The 14,785-nt window shown below is 42.2% G+C and overlaps 1 protein-coding gene across 4 annotated transcripts in view; it reads left to right on the top strand.

Moving 5' to 3' along the window:
- Window positions 1-14,785, top strand: part of LOC147014829 (plexin-B3-like) — a 154,849-nt gene that overhangs the window by 75,654 nt on the left and 64,410 nt on the right. For all 4 annotated transcript variants that reach the window (XM_085853156.1, XM_085853159.1, XM_085853158.1 and 1 more), the window contains 4 exons: window positions 7,958-8,455; window positions 10,084-10,275; window positions 14,190-14,321; window positions 14,680-14,780. In XM_085853156.1, coding sequence (XP_085709282.1) covers window positions 7,958-8,455; window positions 10,084-10,275; window positions 14,190-14,321; window positions 14,680-14,780 — 923 coding nt within the window. The remainder of the gene's footprint in view (window positions 1-7,957; window positions 8,456-10,083; window positions 10,276-14,189; window positions 14,322-14,679; window positions 14,781-14,785) is intronic.

Genomic DNA, 14,785 nt, shown 5'->3' with positions numbered 1-14,785 from the left:
ATTTGAACCTCCCTGACCCATAGCAGAAGACGCTCTAACTATTACACGACCAAATCTGGTAAATTGTCTTACTCTTTCATCTTGACTTTATACACAGGATTATAATGTTTCACATACAGTGCCGATAGAAAGTCGACCCCCCCTTCCAACATTTTCACCTTTTGTGTCCTTATATCCTGGAATTAAATTGCATAAAATCAGACTTTTTTTTCCACCTTTATTTTCACATCGTAACCCACAACTTCCAAGTGAAAAACAAATTCAACAAATTCAGAAAATTAATTTAAAATACAAAACAAGAATATCTTGGTTGGATAAGTGTCCACCACCCCCCCCCCCTTATAATAACAATAGAAAATTAGCTCAGGTGTAACCAATCACCTTCAAAATCACACACCAAGTTAATTGTCCTCCACCTGTGTTAAATTGTGGTGATTCTGATTATTTCAGAATAAAACAAGAAGCGAATACTTCGATACCGCGCGGCTGGGGGCAGTAAAAGTCGAGGTTAAGAATGATGAAACAATTTTGCAGTTATAAAATTTAAACGTAGACACGGTCAATTATCATGCATGATGGGAAGAGTTGTGAAGTTGGACAAATTTCTATTTATAGCCCTCAGATCAAAGGGACGTACGAGGCCATAAATGTGACAGAAGACACAGGACAGAATAGCCAATTATATAACAGCGCGATGTCGCCACTTCTGTCACCAAAAAAAGAGGAAGAAATCACCTCCACAAGACGTTTTAAAAACACATCTGGTGAAAAACAATGAAGAACGAGAGTTACAACGCTGCGCGTCAACAACTAACGGAACAGGAAGATTATCACTTCCTGCTCAGAAAATCAACTTCCGGCGTCACACACAAAACGATTCAGCACAAAAAACGTCGCTCTTCCGCATTAACCCCGCCCACAATCCACCCGGCAATCTCCGCCCACAATCCACCCGGCAATCTCCGCCCACAATCCACCCGGCAATCTCCGCCCACAATTCATCCGCAATCTCCGCCCACAATCCACCCGGCAATCTCCGCCCACAATCCACCCGGCAATCTCCGCCCACAATCCACCCGGCAATCTCCGCCCACAATCCACCCGGCAATCTCCGCCCACAATTCATCCGCAATCTCCGCCCACAATCCACCCGGCAATCTCCGCCCACAATTCATCCGCAATCTCCGCCCACAATTCATCCGCAATCTCCGCCCACGATCCACCCGGCAATCTCCACCCACATCACACCCAACAATAAGTGTGACAGAAGACACAGGACAGAATAGCCAATTATATAACAGCGCGATGTCGCCGCGCTGTAATGAGCTGTTCCTGTAGGTTTCTCTGCTGGGTCATGCATTTCACAGCAAAGACTCAACCATGAGGACCAAGGAGCTTTCAAACGAACTCTGGGATAAAGTTGTGGAAAGGCACATATCAGGGGGATGGGTATAAAAATATTTCAAAGGTCTTGAATTTCCCTTGGAGCACAGTCAAGAGAATCATTAAGAAGTGGAAGGCATATGGTACCACCAAGACCCTGCCTAGATCAGGCTGTCCCTCCAAACGGGATGACCAAGTAAGGAGGAGACTGAACAGAGAGTCCAATGGCAACTTTGAAAGATCTACATGCCTTTATGGCTAAGATTGGTTACTGTGTGCATGTGACAACAACATCCCAAGCAACCCACAAGTCTGGCCTGTACAGTAGGATGGCAAGAAGGAAGCCATTACTCAAAAAGCCTACCTTGATTCCTGTTTGAGGTATGCAAAAAAAAACACTCTGGAGATTCTGAAGCCATGTGGCAAAAGGTTTTGTGGTCTGATGAAACTTTGTGACCTAAATGCAAAACGTTACGTTCGGCACAAACCCAACACAGCACATCACCCAAAGAACACCATCCCTACCGTGCAGCATGGTGGTGGCAGCATCATGGTATGGGGATGTTTCTCATCAGCAGGGACTGGGGCACTTGTCAGGATAGAAGGGAAAATGGATGGAGCAAAATACAGAAAAATCTTGGAGGAAAACCTGCTGCCCTCTGCAAGAAAGCTGACATTGTGTTGGAAGTTCACTTTTCAGCATGACTGACCCAAAGCACACAGCCAAAGCTACACTGTAGTGGTTAAGGAGGAAAAAAAAAGTCCTTGAGTGGCCCAGTCACAGCCCCAACCTAAATCCAATCGAAAATCTGTGGCATGATTTGAAAATTGCTGTAAATCAATGCTCTCCACACAATTTTTTTTTTTTTTGTAAACCTTGGTCGAGGCTCGTATGAGAGCAAACACACAACTCACAGCAAGGAGGCATGAGACAAGAGGGGCGGGAGTGGAAGGGACAAAACAGTGGGGAACAGACACATTAGGTGAACTGTGGAAGGGAGAGGGATGGGGATGGGACGGGGAACATAGCGAAGAGAAGATGGACATTTCAGGGACTTTCAGGAAGGAAAGCAGGAGAAATGAAGGAAGTGGGCTTGGGTGGATTATCGGGGGTAGAAAAGATCGAGGAATTGGATGGGGGAAGATAAGAGGTGGTGGTGAACAGCTGTTTTGAAAGCCTGGAGGGATGAATGGGAAAGAATAGAGTGAGGAAGTTTATTCCAAAGGCGGGAAAAAAGAGGAATGAAAGAGTGAAGATGAGCAGTGATTCGTGATTTTGGTAGTTTTACCAGAAGGGGGTTGTTGGCGGACCTTGAGCGCCCTGTGGAAATGTGGTGGGGACAAATCGCAGAGAGAGCAGGGGGGCAAGGCTGGAGAGGAGTCGGTAGAAGACAGAAAGACCACCGACCAACCTGCGGTGATTGAGTGAGAGGCCCAAAGACTCAGCTTCATTGCGGGAGATGCCGATGATCTTAAAAGCCCTGGTTTCCACAGCGTTAAGCCGAGAAAGGTGGGAGGCAGGAGCACCAGCCCAGAGGGGAGAGCAGTACTCCATCAGGCTACGGACAAAAGCTTTGTAAGTGGTCAGGAGCTCAAGAGGACCGAGGAAGGACTTAGCACGACGGAGGATTCCCAGTCGGCGACTGGCTTTTGAGGCAAGGTTGGAAATGTGACTTTCCCAGGAAAGGTCATGGCAGATAGTGAGACCTAGAAGCTTGAAAGAAAAGACTTCTTCCAGAGGATTGTTGAGAAAGTGGATGGGGGGGTTTTGTAAACGGTCCTTTCGAAGAGACATAGTGAGAGTGTGAGATTTGTCTGGATTGAAAGACATGTTCCACGTGTTGGACCAGTTTGTGATTTTATCCAGATCTGCAGTGAGCGAAGAAGCTGCTGCTTGCCGGTCTGAGGGATGACAGATGGTACGGCAGAGGGTGGAGTCGTCGGCAAAGAGAAATAGAGGATTTTCCAGAGAGTCCGAGACTTGACTGAGTTTGAACAGTTTTGAACAGAAGAATGGGGAAATATTGCCCAACCACGGTGTGCAAAGTTGGTAGAGACATATCCCAACACTCACAGCTGTAATTGCTGTCAAAGTTGCTTCCACCAAGTACTAACTCAGGGGGGTGGACACTTATCCAACCAAGATATTTTAGTTTTGTATTTTAAAATTAATTTGTTTTTCACTTGGAAGTTGGGGGTTATGATGTGTAAATAAAAGTGGAAAAAAGTCTGATTTAATGCAATTTAATTCCAGGCTATAAGGCAACAAAAGGTGAAAATTTTGAAGGGGGGGGTGTAGACTTTCTATAGGCCCTGTAAATCATATGGTTAAATATGCACCGAGAAGGCGGTGATTGTAATCTTAGAACAGCATCGAGTAAAGTTGTAATATGTCTGACCTTCTATGTGGGTGAGGTCAGGTGCGGACTTGTAGGCACAAAGGCCCATCACCAATCAGCGTAACTCTTGGCTGGTTCGATGTTCCCACGGGTATGGTATATTGAAGGTGGAAATACTCATAATCCACCCAGGACAGACAACCCAGTTGACTGTTACCATCGCAACTGGTATGAACCGCTTGCCGACAACAATATATGCATAAACATGTCCATATTTTCACGTTAGAGGTCCGGCTAATTTTCGGATGCTCTGTGCTACGATCCCAGTGAATGACCAAAATTATGTTTGACTTAACCGCATTCAATTAACAAGTTCGATCCCCCAATGATCGCTCATTCAATACCAATTCAAATACCAAATTTTTCATTTGGTCGCGTGCGAAGGCAGTAAGGCGGGAAAACGTCTCTTTGAAATTAATGTTTATTAAAATATATATTATGAATAAGGAAGTGCTGGAAAACATGAGAATAAGTAATTAAACAGTAATTAAACTCCCACACACTCTTCAATCCCACCCTTCTCTCCAGGTCTTCAAAAAAGCTGTTCACCACCATCTCATGTCTTCCCCCATCCAAAACCATGATATTTTCTACCCCCGTTAATCCACCCCAAATCCACCTCCATCAAATTTCCTGCTTTCCTTCCTGAAAGTTGCTGTTGTGTCCATCTTGTTTACCAGGCCCCAATCCTCTCCCTTCCACAGATATAATGTCTCTGTTCCCCACTGTTTTGTGCTTTCCTCTCTCGCCCCTTTTGTCTCCTGCTCCCTTTGTTATACGGTTTGTGTGGTAGCTCTTATACAAGCCTCGATATACAAAAAAAAAGAACAAATCTGGCAGTCCACAAGACACATATATGGAAGAAAGGGGAGAAAACATGATTCTGTGTACAATGAAAACTATACCCCATTATGGTGCCAAAATACCAGAGTCAAGCCACGACAAAAGGTCATGCAGGGACTTAAGCAGACGTGGTCTGGTCTCTGGTATACCGTATTAGCTATGGTTGGCCAGGCTAGTGTGGCACAGGACAAATTTGTGGCATGGGGAAGTGTAAGAGGGGTGGGGGGGAGGGTTGTGGGGGGGGGACACTATAAGATGGTGATGAGTAGTTGGCATTAACATCTCCACTCAAGGTCAAACTCGGGGAGTGATGAGGCAGAGAGAGCCAAGATGTCTTCTGCCACGCGGATGCACGTACCTGACTTTTAAGCCTCAGGGACTGCCCTCTGTTCCCATCGTTGGCCACCCACCTACTCATTTTCCATTGAGCTTCAATGTGTCTGTCCAGGTCATAACATTTTTACCAATTGGGCTTTTGTCTTCAAATCTTCAACGAACCTTTATGATGAGAATATGGAGAACACAAATTAATAAAATGTACAATTTTTTTTTTAACTCGCTTTCGTCAAGCTTAGTTCGAGTACAAAGTAGATGCGGATGGGCTTTGCATTTTGAGATGCTTTCTAGTTGACGGGTTAGTTGCCGTTGATGAAGCAAAATTATTGTTGTTGTCAATCACTGATGAGTTTAATCAAGAGACAGCATGTTATACTTCACACAAACGTATTGCATATCTATTTGTGAGTGTCAATGAGGATGTAAAATACAGAGAACAAAAGGAAAAAGGATCCTTTGTAACACGATGGGTGTGATTGTTGTCATGGCTGTAGTAGTTTTTGTTTGCGTGCTCCTTCATTGTACTTTATATTGCTTCGAGAAATATTACAATATATAATTTTGTGGATCCCTTCTGTGTCCTAAACGGTTCATGGTTTAGTAGAATAATAAATGTTTCTGTTCGAACTGCTGCGTGAAGAAACCACTAGTGCTTTGTCTTCTTCAAATTGAGAAAGAGCCTTTTAAAACAGGCAAGTTTGCAGTTAAATGAACAAAGTTTTATTCCAAGTAAATATATTATTGCTTTTCCGATGGTACCATTTTAATTATTTTACAACCAGCAGGAACCTTTTAGAAAAACACCGTTATGGAGAAGCTCTGCTCCTTTCATATATATATATATATATATATATATATATATATATATATATATATATATACATACATATATACATACATATATATACATACATATATACATACATATATACATACATATACATACATACATACATACATACATACATACATACACTCAGAAAAGCCTGTTAAAAATTACAGGTTGGAATTATTTTATTCGATACATTTAAAGAGACTGCTGGAAGATATGATGTGTCGTAGCAAGAAGAGTTATTTTACACCACAACATGGACAAATGTAATCATATTTTGTTTATCTTCTGGGACGTTTCATTTCAATGGTACAGCCTTGTGAGCGTGCCAAAGTCTGAAGCCTCGGCCTAGTGTCATGTGTGCTTATATCTTCTTTATTTATTAGACATCCTACGGACATAAATGAACACTCGTTTTACTATGTGCGTGTTGCACATCATGTGCAGTGAATTTCATCTCCCTGTGCCTTGTATTTATTGTTATTTTAAAAACGCTTCTGCACGCCGCCCTTGAGGCCCAGTTGTAAGTCACCGTCTACATTTCCAATCGAAGAGACGTAATTACTCTTTTATGAAAAATGTTTTTCGAGTTTTATTATCCTGAAAAATAGACCATAGTGAACGCACAGTCGTGTTAAAAGACTGGCCTTTAAAACCTGACTTGAATTGTCCTTATGAAGTGGTACAGAGAAATACACAAACACACAAACGCACACTGTGTTTTTGTATAGATGGATGAGAAGAATATCGATTACCCTTAACAGCAGAAAATTTAATTTTATCAACATGCTGTTTTTTTTTCTCATGCCTCAAAACTCTCTGTCTTGATGGCATTTTCACACTCAATATCCATATCATTATTTATTTGTTTTATACAAGATCGAGGTTAATGTAAGAGCGATGTGACAGAGGGTATGCAATGGCATCTGCAAAGCAATGTTTCCACCATGTTTGCTCGTTCCAAATGTATTCTGTCATCCTGCATTACCACAAATCTTTGATGTGACAAATGGTGAAATTTCATGATATTTTATCAGCTCACAGTGCAGCTCAGCTCGGTAACCTTTAAGTTCTCCAGTTTCGGTTAATGTCCCTGTCTGACTGTAAACAACCATCTTGGTGTTTCTCACACACACACACACACACACACACACACACACACACACACACACACACACACACACACACACACACACACACACACACACACACACACACACCATTGCATGAAATAAGTGCATTATGCTTTGGAAGGGACATTAAGCATTCTGTCCTATTTGCTGCTATTCACTTCTGAATGATTAAAGACAGAAAAATCCCACAGTATATTTCACAATAAGATTAGGCAATTATATGCCAGGACCCTGACCAAATTCTCAATTCCTGCCTCAATATACACGAAGAACTGTTGTAGCAGCATCACTCCACGTACCGGCAAACGCAGCCAGCAACCAGCAACCAGGTGATGTGCGACACTCAAAACAAGGGCCAGCCCACATGAGCCCAAACTGTATGGAAAAGTGACATATGGTACCATAGATACCTTCTGGTCGACAGTGGTTGAGGACTTTGCTTTAACTGGTGAAAGCACCGGCTTTGTGTTCAGAATTCTTGTTTTTAGCTCGCCTGTTCGAAGAACAGAGAGCTATAGCGATACTCCCGGCGTCAGCGTGAAAATGTTAAAGTTTTTGGTGCAAGTTATTTAGAAGCTTGCCATTCATTTAATATGTGTACTAGGATGCTGATATTTGGCATGGAGGTTCCTTTGGGTTATACTATTGGTGTAGTGAAGTTGAAATTAACAAATGATTTAATTTTTTTTTTTTTTAATTTCAACCTAAGATGGTGTCAAAGCCAGCCAATGCTCGCCTGTTTATACAAGACGCTTGCCATTCATTTAATATGTGTACTAGTTTACTGATTACAATATACAAATACATATATTGCTTTAAAATTATTTGGATCAGACTTCACTGCAATGCTTTATAAAAAATATTATTAGACGAGTCTTTTAAAAACGATAAATGTATAAACAGGCGAGCATTGGGTGGCTTTGATACCAACTCTCTGGTTTTTATTTGTGACGTGATATGTGATATGATATGCCTATCAATAAATGTGACGTGATATGATAATTATTAATGCTTTTTATGTGTGCGTCCAGGTGTGTCGTTTGGATAAAGCAAGGGTACGAATACCGGAGGGCAACTCTAGATCCAACTCTGGAGAGGGCAAGTTTGTATTCAACCATCAGTTTGTCTTCGCATTTCATTCCTCCAAACATCTCTACGTCTTGTTTTCCCGAAATGTTCAGAACAATGGGGAACATCACCGTAGTTCATTCCTTGGCCGTTTGTGCCTCTCCGATGTTGAAGCTTACAAATCGTACGTGGAGGTCCCTTTGTCCTGTGGATCGATGGACGTGGTTCATGTCGGTGCTGTGTCAGCCGCAGGTCAGTCCCTTGATGACCACGCAGACTCTAACCAGGAGGTTCTTTTTGCGGCTTTTGGGAGAGACCATCAGAAAGATGGTGATTCTTCGCTCTGTGCCTTCACTCTTCATGACCTTAACCAAAAGATCAATGAAACGTACAAAGCCTGCTACACGGGTGGAGATGGCGCCTCGGCGGCCTATAATAGTCCAATTCCATGCAGTAATAATGTGAGTTGCTTTGTGAGCAGTTTGCTTCTTTGTGTGTGCTTGTCCACCTGTTCCACGATATATCTCATGACCGGTGCAATAATCTCTCACCCTCTGCCATCTTGCTCTTGCATATAAGACTTGCCCTCTGCATAGAAAACAACACAGTCACAACAAAAGTTAAAAAAAAAAAAATTATTGAGGATGTATATTATGCACTGTCATGCATGCATTAGTCCCCCTTCTGGTTTCACCGGAGTGGACTATAGGTTTGCTCTATGGCTGTCCGTGCGTCCGTTCCACCTGTGGTTTTTCAGACTTTTTTCCTACACGCTTTCACATATTCAACTGAAACTCAGTACATGGCTTCATTATGATAAGTTACAGAACAAGTTCGAGTTTCAGGGCATTTAGTCAATTTGTCACAGAGTTATGCCCTTTTTGGACTTAGAAAATATCACATTGGTCGATAGGGTATTGGTATTGGTATTGGTATTGGAAAGCAATTCTCACTGCTGTTATTTCTCATGATATTGTGCAATTGTGCAACGTTTAAATGTTTCGTTTAATTTACCATCTATTGTTGACATATCGTGTTAACAGCTTTCACAGTTCACCGACGTAATGATTGTGTGTAATATTGATGAATATACTAATGTCAAGACTTTTCACAAGCCCCCCCAAAAAACTTACTCTGGTTCATCCCATTATTGTAGTTTTTTGTGGTAGTATCATCATTATTACGCATTATTCGATGTAGTTGCATAAAAAAAACTAGAACGGCACTCGGTGGAGCACATATCTCCGCCAGGCTGAACAGTTTTTACATTTTGGTTCCCACTGATAGGCCGGATCTGCATTTTACCCCAAACGAAATCAAACCAGCTTGTTCTTATCACACACCCAACCTTGTCCACCAAGTTTCATACAAATCAGTCTGTAACTTTTTGAGATATAGTGCTATATATCGTTTTCGACCGGATCTCTTACTGGTGAAGAATCGCTTAAAAAAAAGATTGGATCCAAAATCCGGATCCGAATCTTCATCATTCTTCGTCGTCACACACCCCACCCGTCCACCAAGTTTAGTCCAAATCCATTTATTACTTTTGAGATATCGTGTAATATTTTGTTTTTGACCCTATCTCTCAATGATGAAGACTTACTTAAAACTAAAAGGGCACTCGGTAGAGCGCATAGCTCCGCCACGTAATGCCTGATCCATGAGAACATATCGGGCCCAATCGATCCATTTTTTTTGAAATATCATGCTATGTATAGTTTTTGGCCCGATCTTTCAATGGTGAAGAATCACTTTAAAAATTAAATAATTATCGCATTCAGATCCAGATTCGGATCTTCACCAAAATCGAATCAATTCGTCCTTGCCACACGCCCAACCTGTCCAGCAAGTTTCGTCCGGATCCGTTCACAACTTCTGGAGATATCCTGCTCCTAGAAAAAAAACACAGACAGACAAACAGAGGTGAAAACACAACCTCAGTCCACTTTTGGTGGTGGAGGTGAAAATCAGGGTTGTTTATTTGTCATATCCTGTGAATGCAGTTGATATCAGCTGTGGATAAAACACCTTGATTATAATGTAACACATCACCTCTGACCCCTTCATGTCTATACCTGACCTCAAGTTTGCAGAGGAAGCAGTGACCAAGTGGCCATGCGGTTCGACGCACTTACCACAGCAGGTCACTGGCTTGAAAGCTATAACTGCAAAGCCTCTGCGGAATCTCTCCAACACGGCCGTCACTGCGCTCATTCTGTCTCAAGAACTTGGAGAAAACGTGGCTTTCCTGGGCAGCCGAGCTGGACACTTACTCAAGGTGGCTACCATAAAGAACATTGTGCGGTGTGGGTTTGGAGTGCAGGTGAAATCAGTTTTAAAGTGTCAAAGTGTCGAAAAGATTGTATGGTACAACACTGTTCTTCGACTTATTGTGGTGGGTGTGTGAAACGAGTTCGGAAAGGTATCTCTGACCTTTGTATTCCAATGCCATGTGCAGTTTGTCCTTATGCTTCCTGTTTAACCAATCATGTGATGTTTCAGAAGTAAAAAAAAAAAAAAATCTCTTGTTTCATGTAATTTATCATTTGACACAAACGCCCTCTTTGTTTTTAAGATGTCTGACAGTGTAATTCGTGTCACGGCATTCTATATCTGCAGCGTGTGCTATTCATGACCCCAGGTGAACACTTCGCATAAAATCCAAATTCAGCGGGACCATACTATACGCAGAGCGTCGGTGCTGCCGAAGCAGTCTCCTGGGCTATTGGGCACAATCCTGGACGGGTCGCCACTCCGACACGGGATACTCGAATGGCTCAATCATCCCAGCAAGCTGGTACTCACTTTGCCGACCTCGGAAGGATGACAGGCTGAGTCAACCCCACCTGGTATTAATTCAACGGAGAGCGGGATTTGAACTCAGGACCCTAGGATACCAAGCCACCACCCTAACCACTGAGCCAACACCAGGCTTGTTTCATGAGTGCTGTTAGGTTGCATGGGTGCCACGGTCTTTGAAGTAAAATGGCCTCCAAGGTCTGAATTTTATCAAATTGGATAATATTGAATACCGAAAGAGCTCGGCCTTACCATGATGTGTAGATTGCCGATGAATGCTGATGTCCGTCCCTGTTAACAACGCGTCAAGCCGGCACACACAGATCTCTTATAAGGCTTGGGATGCTTAAAAAAAATATTTGATGTCTGATACCATTGTAGCAGCTGCTGGTGCTGTCTAACACTGAAAAAGTTTTATCACATTCTCTGTGGAAAACCTGGCACACCTGGGTGGTCACGGTCTCAGCTAAAATGGGCCATAAGGTTTGCCTCTCACCAAATGGGATAACATAATCGAATGCCCCATGAGTTGGACTTCTCTGTGATATGTGGATTCATGATGGAAGTTTTGTATTTCACACTACTATTATTTTATATTATTATCCCGCCCCCCCCCCCCACCCGGAGGGAGGGAGCGGGATATTGTAATCGTCCGGTTTGTTTGTCTGTCTGTCTGTTAGCAACTTTACGGCAAAACGGCTTTCGCAAACACTATCAAATTTAATCCACAGGTGGGCAATGAACCTTGGACGACCCCATTAACTTTTGGGTCCAATTGGATCAAAGGTCAAGGTCACAAAAAGATCAAAATCGTTTTTCGCTCATAACTTCGTCAAAAATGATCTGATTTACTTCAAACTAAGCTTATAGTGAACCTTATTATATTTGTCACTTATAATCCTACCCATTCCTATAGTGAAAAATGCATATTTGTGAATATCGGTAGGGTCCGAAGTTTTGGGGGTCATGGTCATCGGTCAAAATTACATATTTTCCAATATAAATCAAAAAAGGTTAGGAATATGCGTGTTTACTATGGAAGACATATATCAAGTCCTTTATTGGCTTTTATTTGACACCATGACCTTTGAGCTTACGTGGCCTTGAAAGGTCAAAATCATTTTACGGTCATAACTTCGTCAAAAATGGTTTAATTGACTTCAAACTAAGACTAAAATATTCCTTATTCTATTTCTTATAATCAACATTCAGGTTAAGGATGTTGTTGTTGTTCGTCTTTCGGCTGCTTCCGTTAGGGGTCGCCACAGCGGATCATCCGTTATGATCCGCATACTGATTTGGCACAGGTTTTATGCCGGATACCCTTCCTGAGGCAACCCTGGTCGCCTCTTACGACACAGGGATAAGGATTGGGTTTTGCCATGATTCTGGGATGCCCCACACCCTCTCATAGCGCGGCCCAGCGCAGAGCTCCCGTCCTCAAGCGATCCTCCAACCCAAGCCTCCGAGTAGCCGGATTACAGGCGCACGCCACTACGCCCGGTATTCAGGTTAAGGATGTATCAAATTTAAATTTGATCCCAAGAATAACTTTATGCCTTAAATGGGTGGGATTTGTTGTGCCTGGCACCACTTGTTTTATATTATTTCTATTATATATTATATCTATTATATCTATTATTATATTTATTATTATATTATATCTATTATTATATCTATTATATCTATTATTTTCTATTATTTTATATTTATATTATTTCACACTAATATAAATGACCGTTTCCCAAGGTAAAATGGCTTCCGAAAATTGATCTTTATCAGAGTGGGTAATATCCCTAAATGGTCCTCTGTCTATATTTTACCACAATTTGTGGATTGTTGAGGGGTGCTTCAGGTATCTTTTCCTGTTGGCGATGGATTTGGGCTTCCCAGAGTGAAATCAGGTGAAACATAAGAATAGGGTTCCATGTCGGCAGATTCGGACTGCCGACAGCCATGGCAGAATCTGACTGCTTGGAAGCTGACAGCACTGCTCACAGTTATTGGGTCGCCGAAATAGGTGACCCTTATTGTCAGTAATTCTGTCTGTTTGTTTGGATGTTTGTTTGGATGTTTGTTCGTTTGGCATCAGCATAATTGGTAGTAAACGTGGGCGGATTTTGACCAAACTCGGTTGGTGGGTACATCTTATGACTTAGTGCTTTGGAAATTGTGATGGTTGCTAGGGACGCTTTGGTTCCCTATCAACAACCGAAAAACCTTCAAAATCGGTACCGTTCACGCGAAATCAATTCCGAAAGCCATTATCCCACGTAGGGTCATGAAATGTGGCACCAATGATCTACAGGTGATGCTCTATCAAATATATTCCGGTTTTTGTGATATATGGAATACTTTACCCGCAGCGCCCCCTACAATTAGGGTATGCGCGAAAATTGGCAAAAATTGAAGGCCCCCTAGCGACCAGGTGAGTGCATCGATACGAATGAAAATTTGCAGGTTCATGGTACTCAATGAGTACTACAACTTTGCCTCAGGACATATTGACCGATTTCGCTTAGGTCAGGGGTCAAAGGTCAATTAGTGCAAAAATCGATAATATGCGAGAGCTGAAGGTGCCTTCGCGCCAAATGCTACTCCTCCTCGGGTTATGGTCGGATGGTCTAGAAAATTCACACTAATCGTCTGGAATACATTGTGCACAAACAATCGAGCCGGATTTTCGATTTAGATCTTTGTTCACCCACAGCACCCCCTCGAACTTTGGGGATTTCCGATTTCAAACCGCATTTTCGGTACTTTTCATTCAAATGGATATCGAGTAGTTTATCAGTGGATGGAACTGGATGAGATTTCATATGCATAATCCTAAGGTAATTCCCCATCCGCTATATGACATCCATTTGGCTCAATATCTTACAGTTTCCATGCTCGGCGACCCATCGCCGCCTACCGGCTTGTAGTTATTATTGTTATTATTATTATTGGTGTTATTATTATTGGTGTTATTATTATTGATATTATTATTATTATTGTGCCTGGTGTTCGCTTAATGGTTAGGGTGGTGGGCTTGTGATCCTTGGATCCTGAGTTCAAATCCCCCTCTGCTGTTGAATTAATACCAGGTGTGGTTGACTCTGCCTGTCATCCTTCCGAGGTCGGCAAAATGAGTGCCAGCATGCTGGTATCCTGTGTCGGAGTGGCGACCCGTCCAGGATTGTGCCCAATAGCCAAGGAGTCTGCTTAGGCAGCACTGACGCTCTGCACAGAGTATGGTCCCAATGGATGGATGGATTATTAGTTATTATTATTGGTATTATTATTTTTTATTGTTGTTATTATTATTATTTTTGCCTTGTCGTCATGGTTCAAGATTAGAAACACAAATAAACTTTTTTTTTTCTTTTTTTTCCCTCTCCATTACCTCTGCAGGTGGCACTCACTCATAAATATGACTACCCCATCTATGAGAACATCACTCTGCCAGGCATTCCTGGTCACGCAAACAAAGACTCTGGCATTGATCCCTCTGGAGAATATTTGTATATATTGAAGGATCTGCAGGTTAGGGTGACTTTTATAAAGCGTGTTAGACATGTTCTGCTTCACTGAATTGGGGTTAATTTGTCATGCAGAAGTTACAGCTTGTTACAAGTCTTGTCACTTAACGTGCAGCCTATTAAACTTGACACTCAATGACCCTGCTCAACCTCTAGATCTCCCATTTTTATGTTGTTCATCATGAGGACCAAATTAAATTGCATTGTTCAATGCTGGTGTTGATATAAACTTGAAAATCTGTTTAACCATTGAATCCTGTTCTCTTTGAGTAGTACGTAGTCTGTCTGGTCATGCCATGTGATGGTCTTTCTGTAGCTGTCGCAATAATGGCTGTCACTAAAGAGGTGCTTGTTTGTGACAGGTGGTAAAGATGCCCGTAGAAAACTGTGGACAATACAAAACCTGCATCCTCTGCATTCGGTCTCTCGATCCTTATTGTGGTTGGTGTGTACTGCAGCAACGGTATG

Source organism: Eptatretus burgeri, chromosome 13, assembly GCF_056783735.1.
Source record: "Eptatretus burgeri isolate ZD-2024b chromosome 13, Ebu_testis_v1, whole genome shotgun sequence".
NCBI classification, from domain to species: Eukaryota; Metazoa; Chordata; class Myxini; order Myxiniformes; family Myxinidae; genus Eptatretus; species Eptatretus burgeri.
Note: the sequence above shows the minus strand (reverse complement) of the source record. Positions and strands in the feature narration are given on the sequence as shown.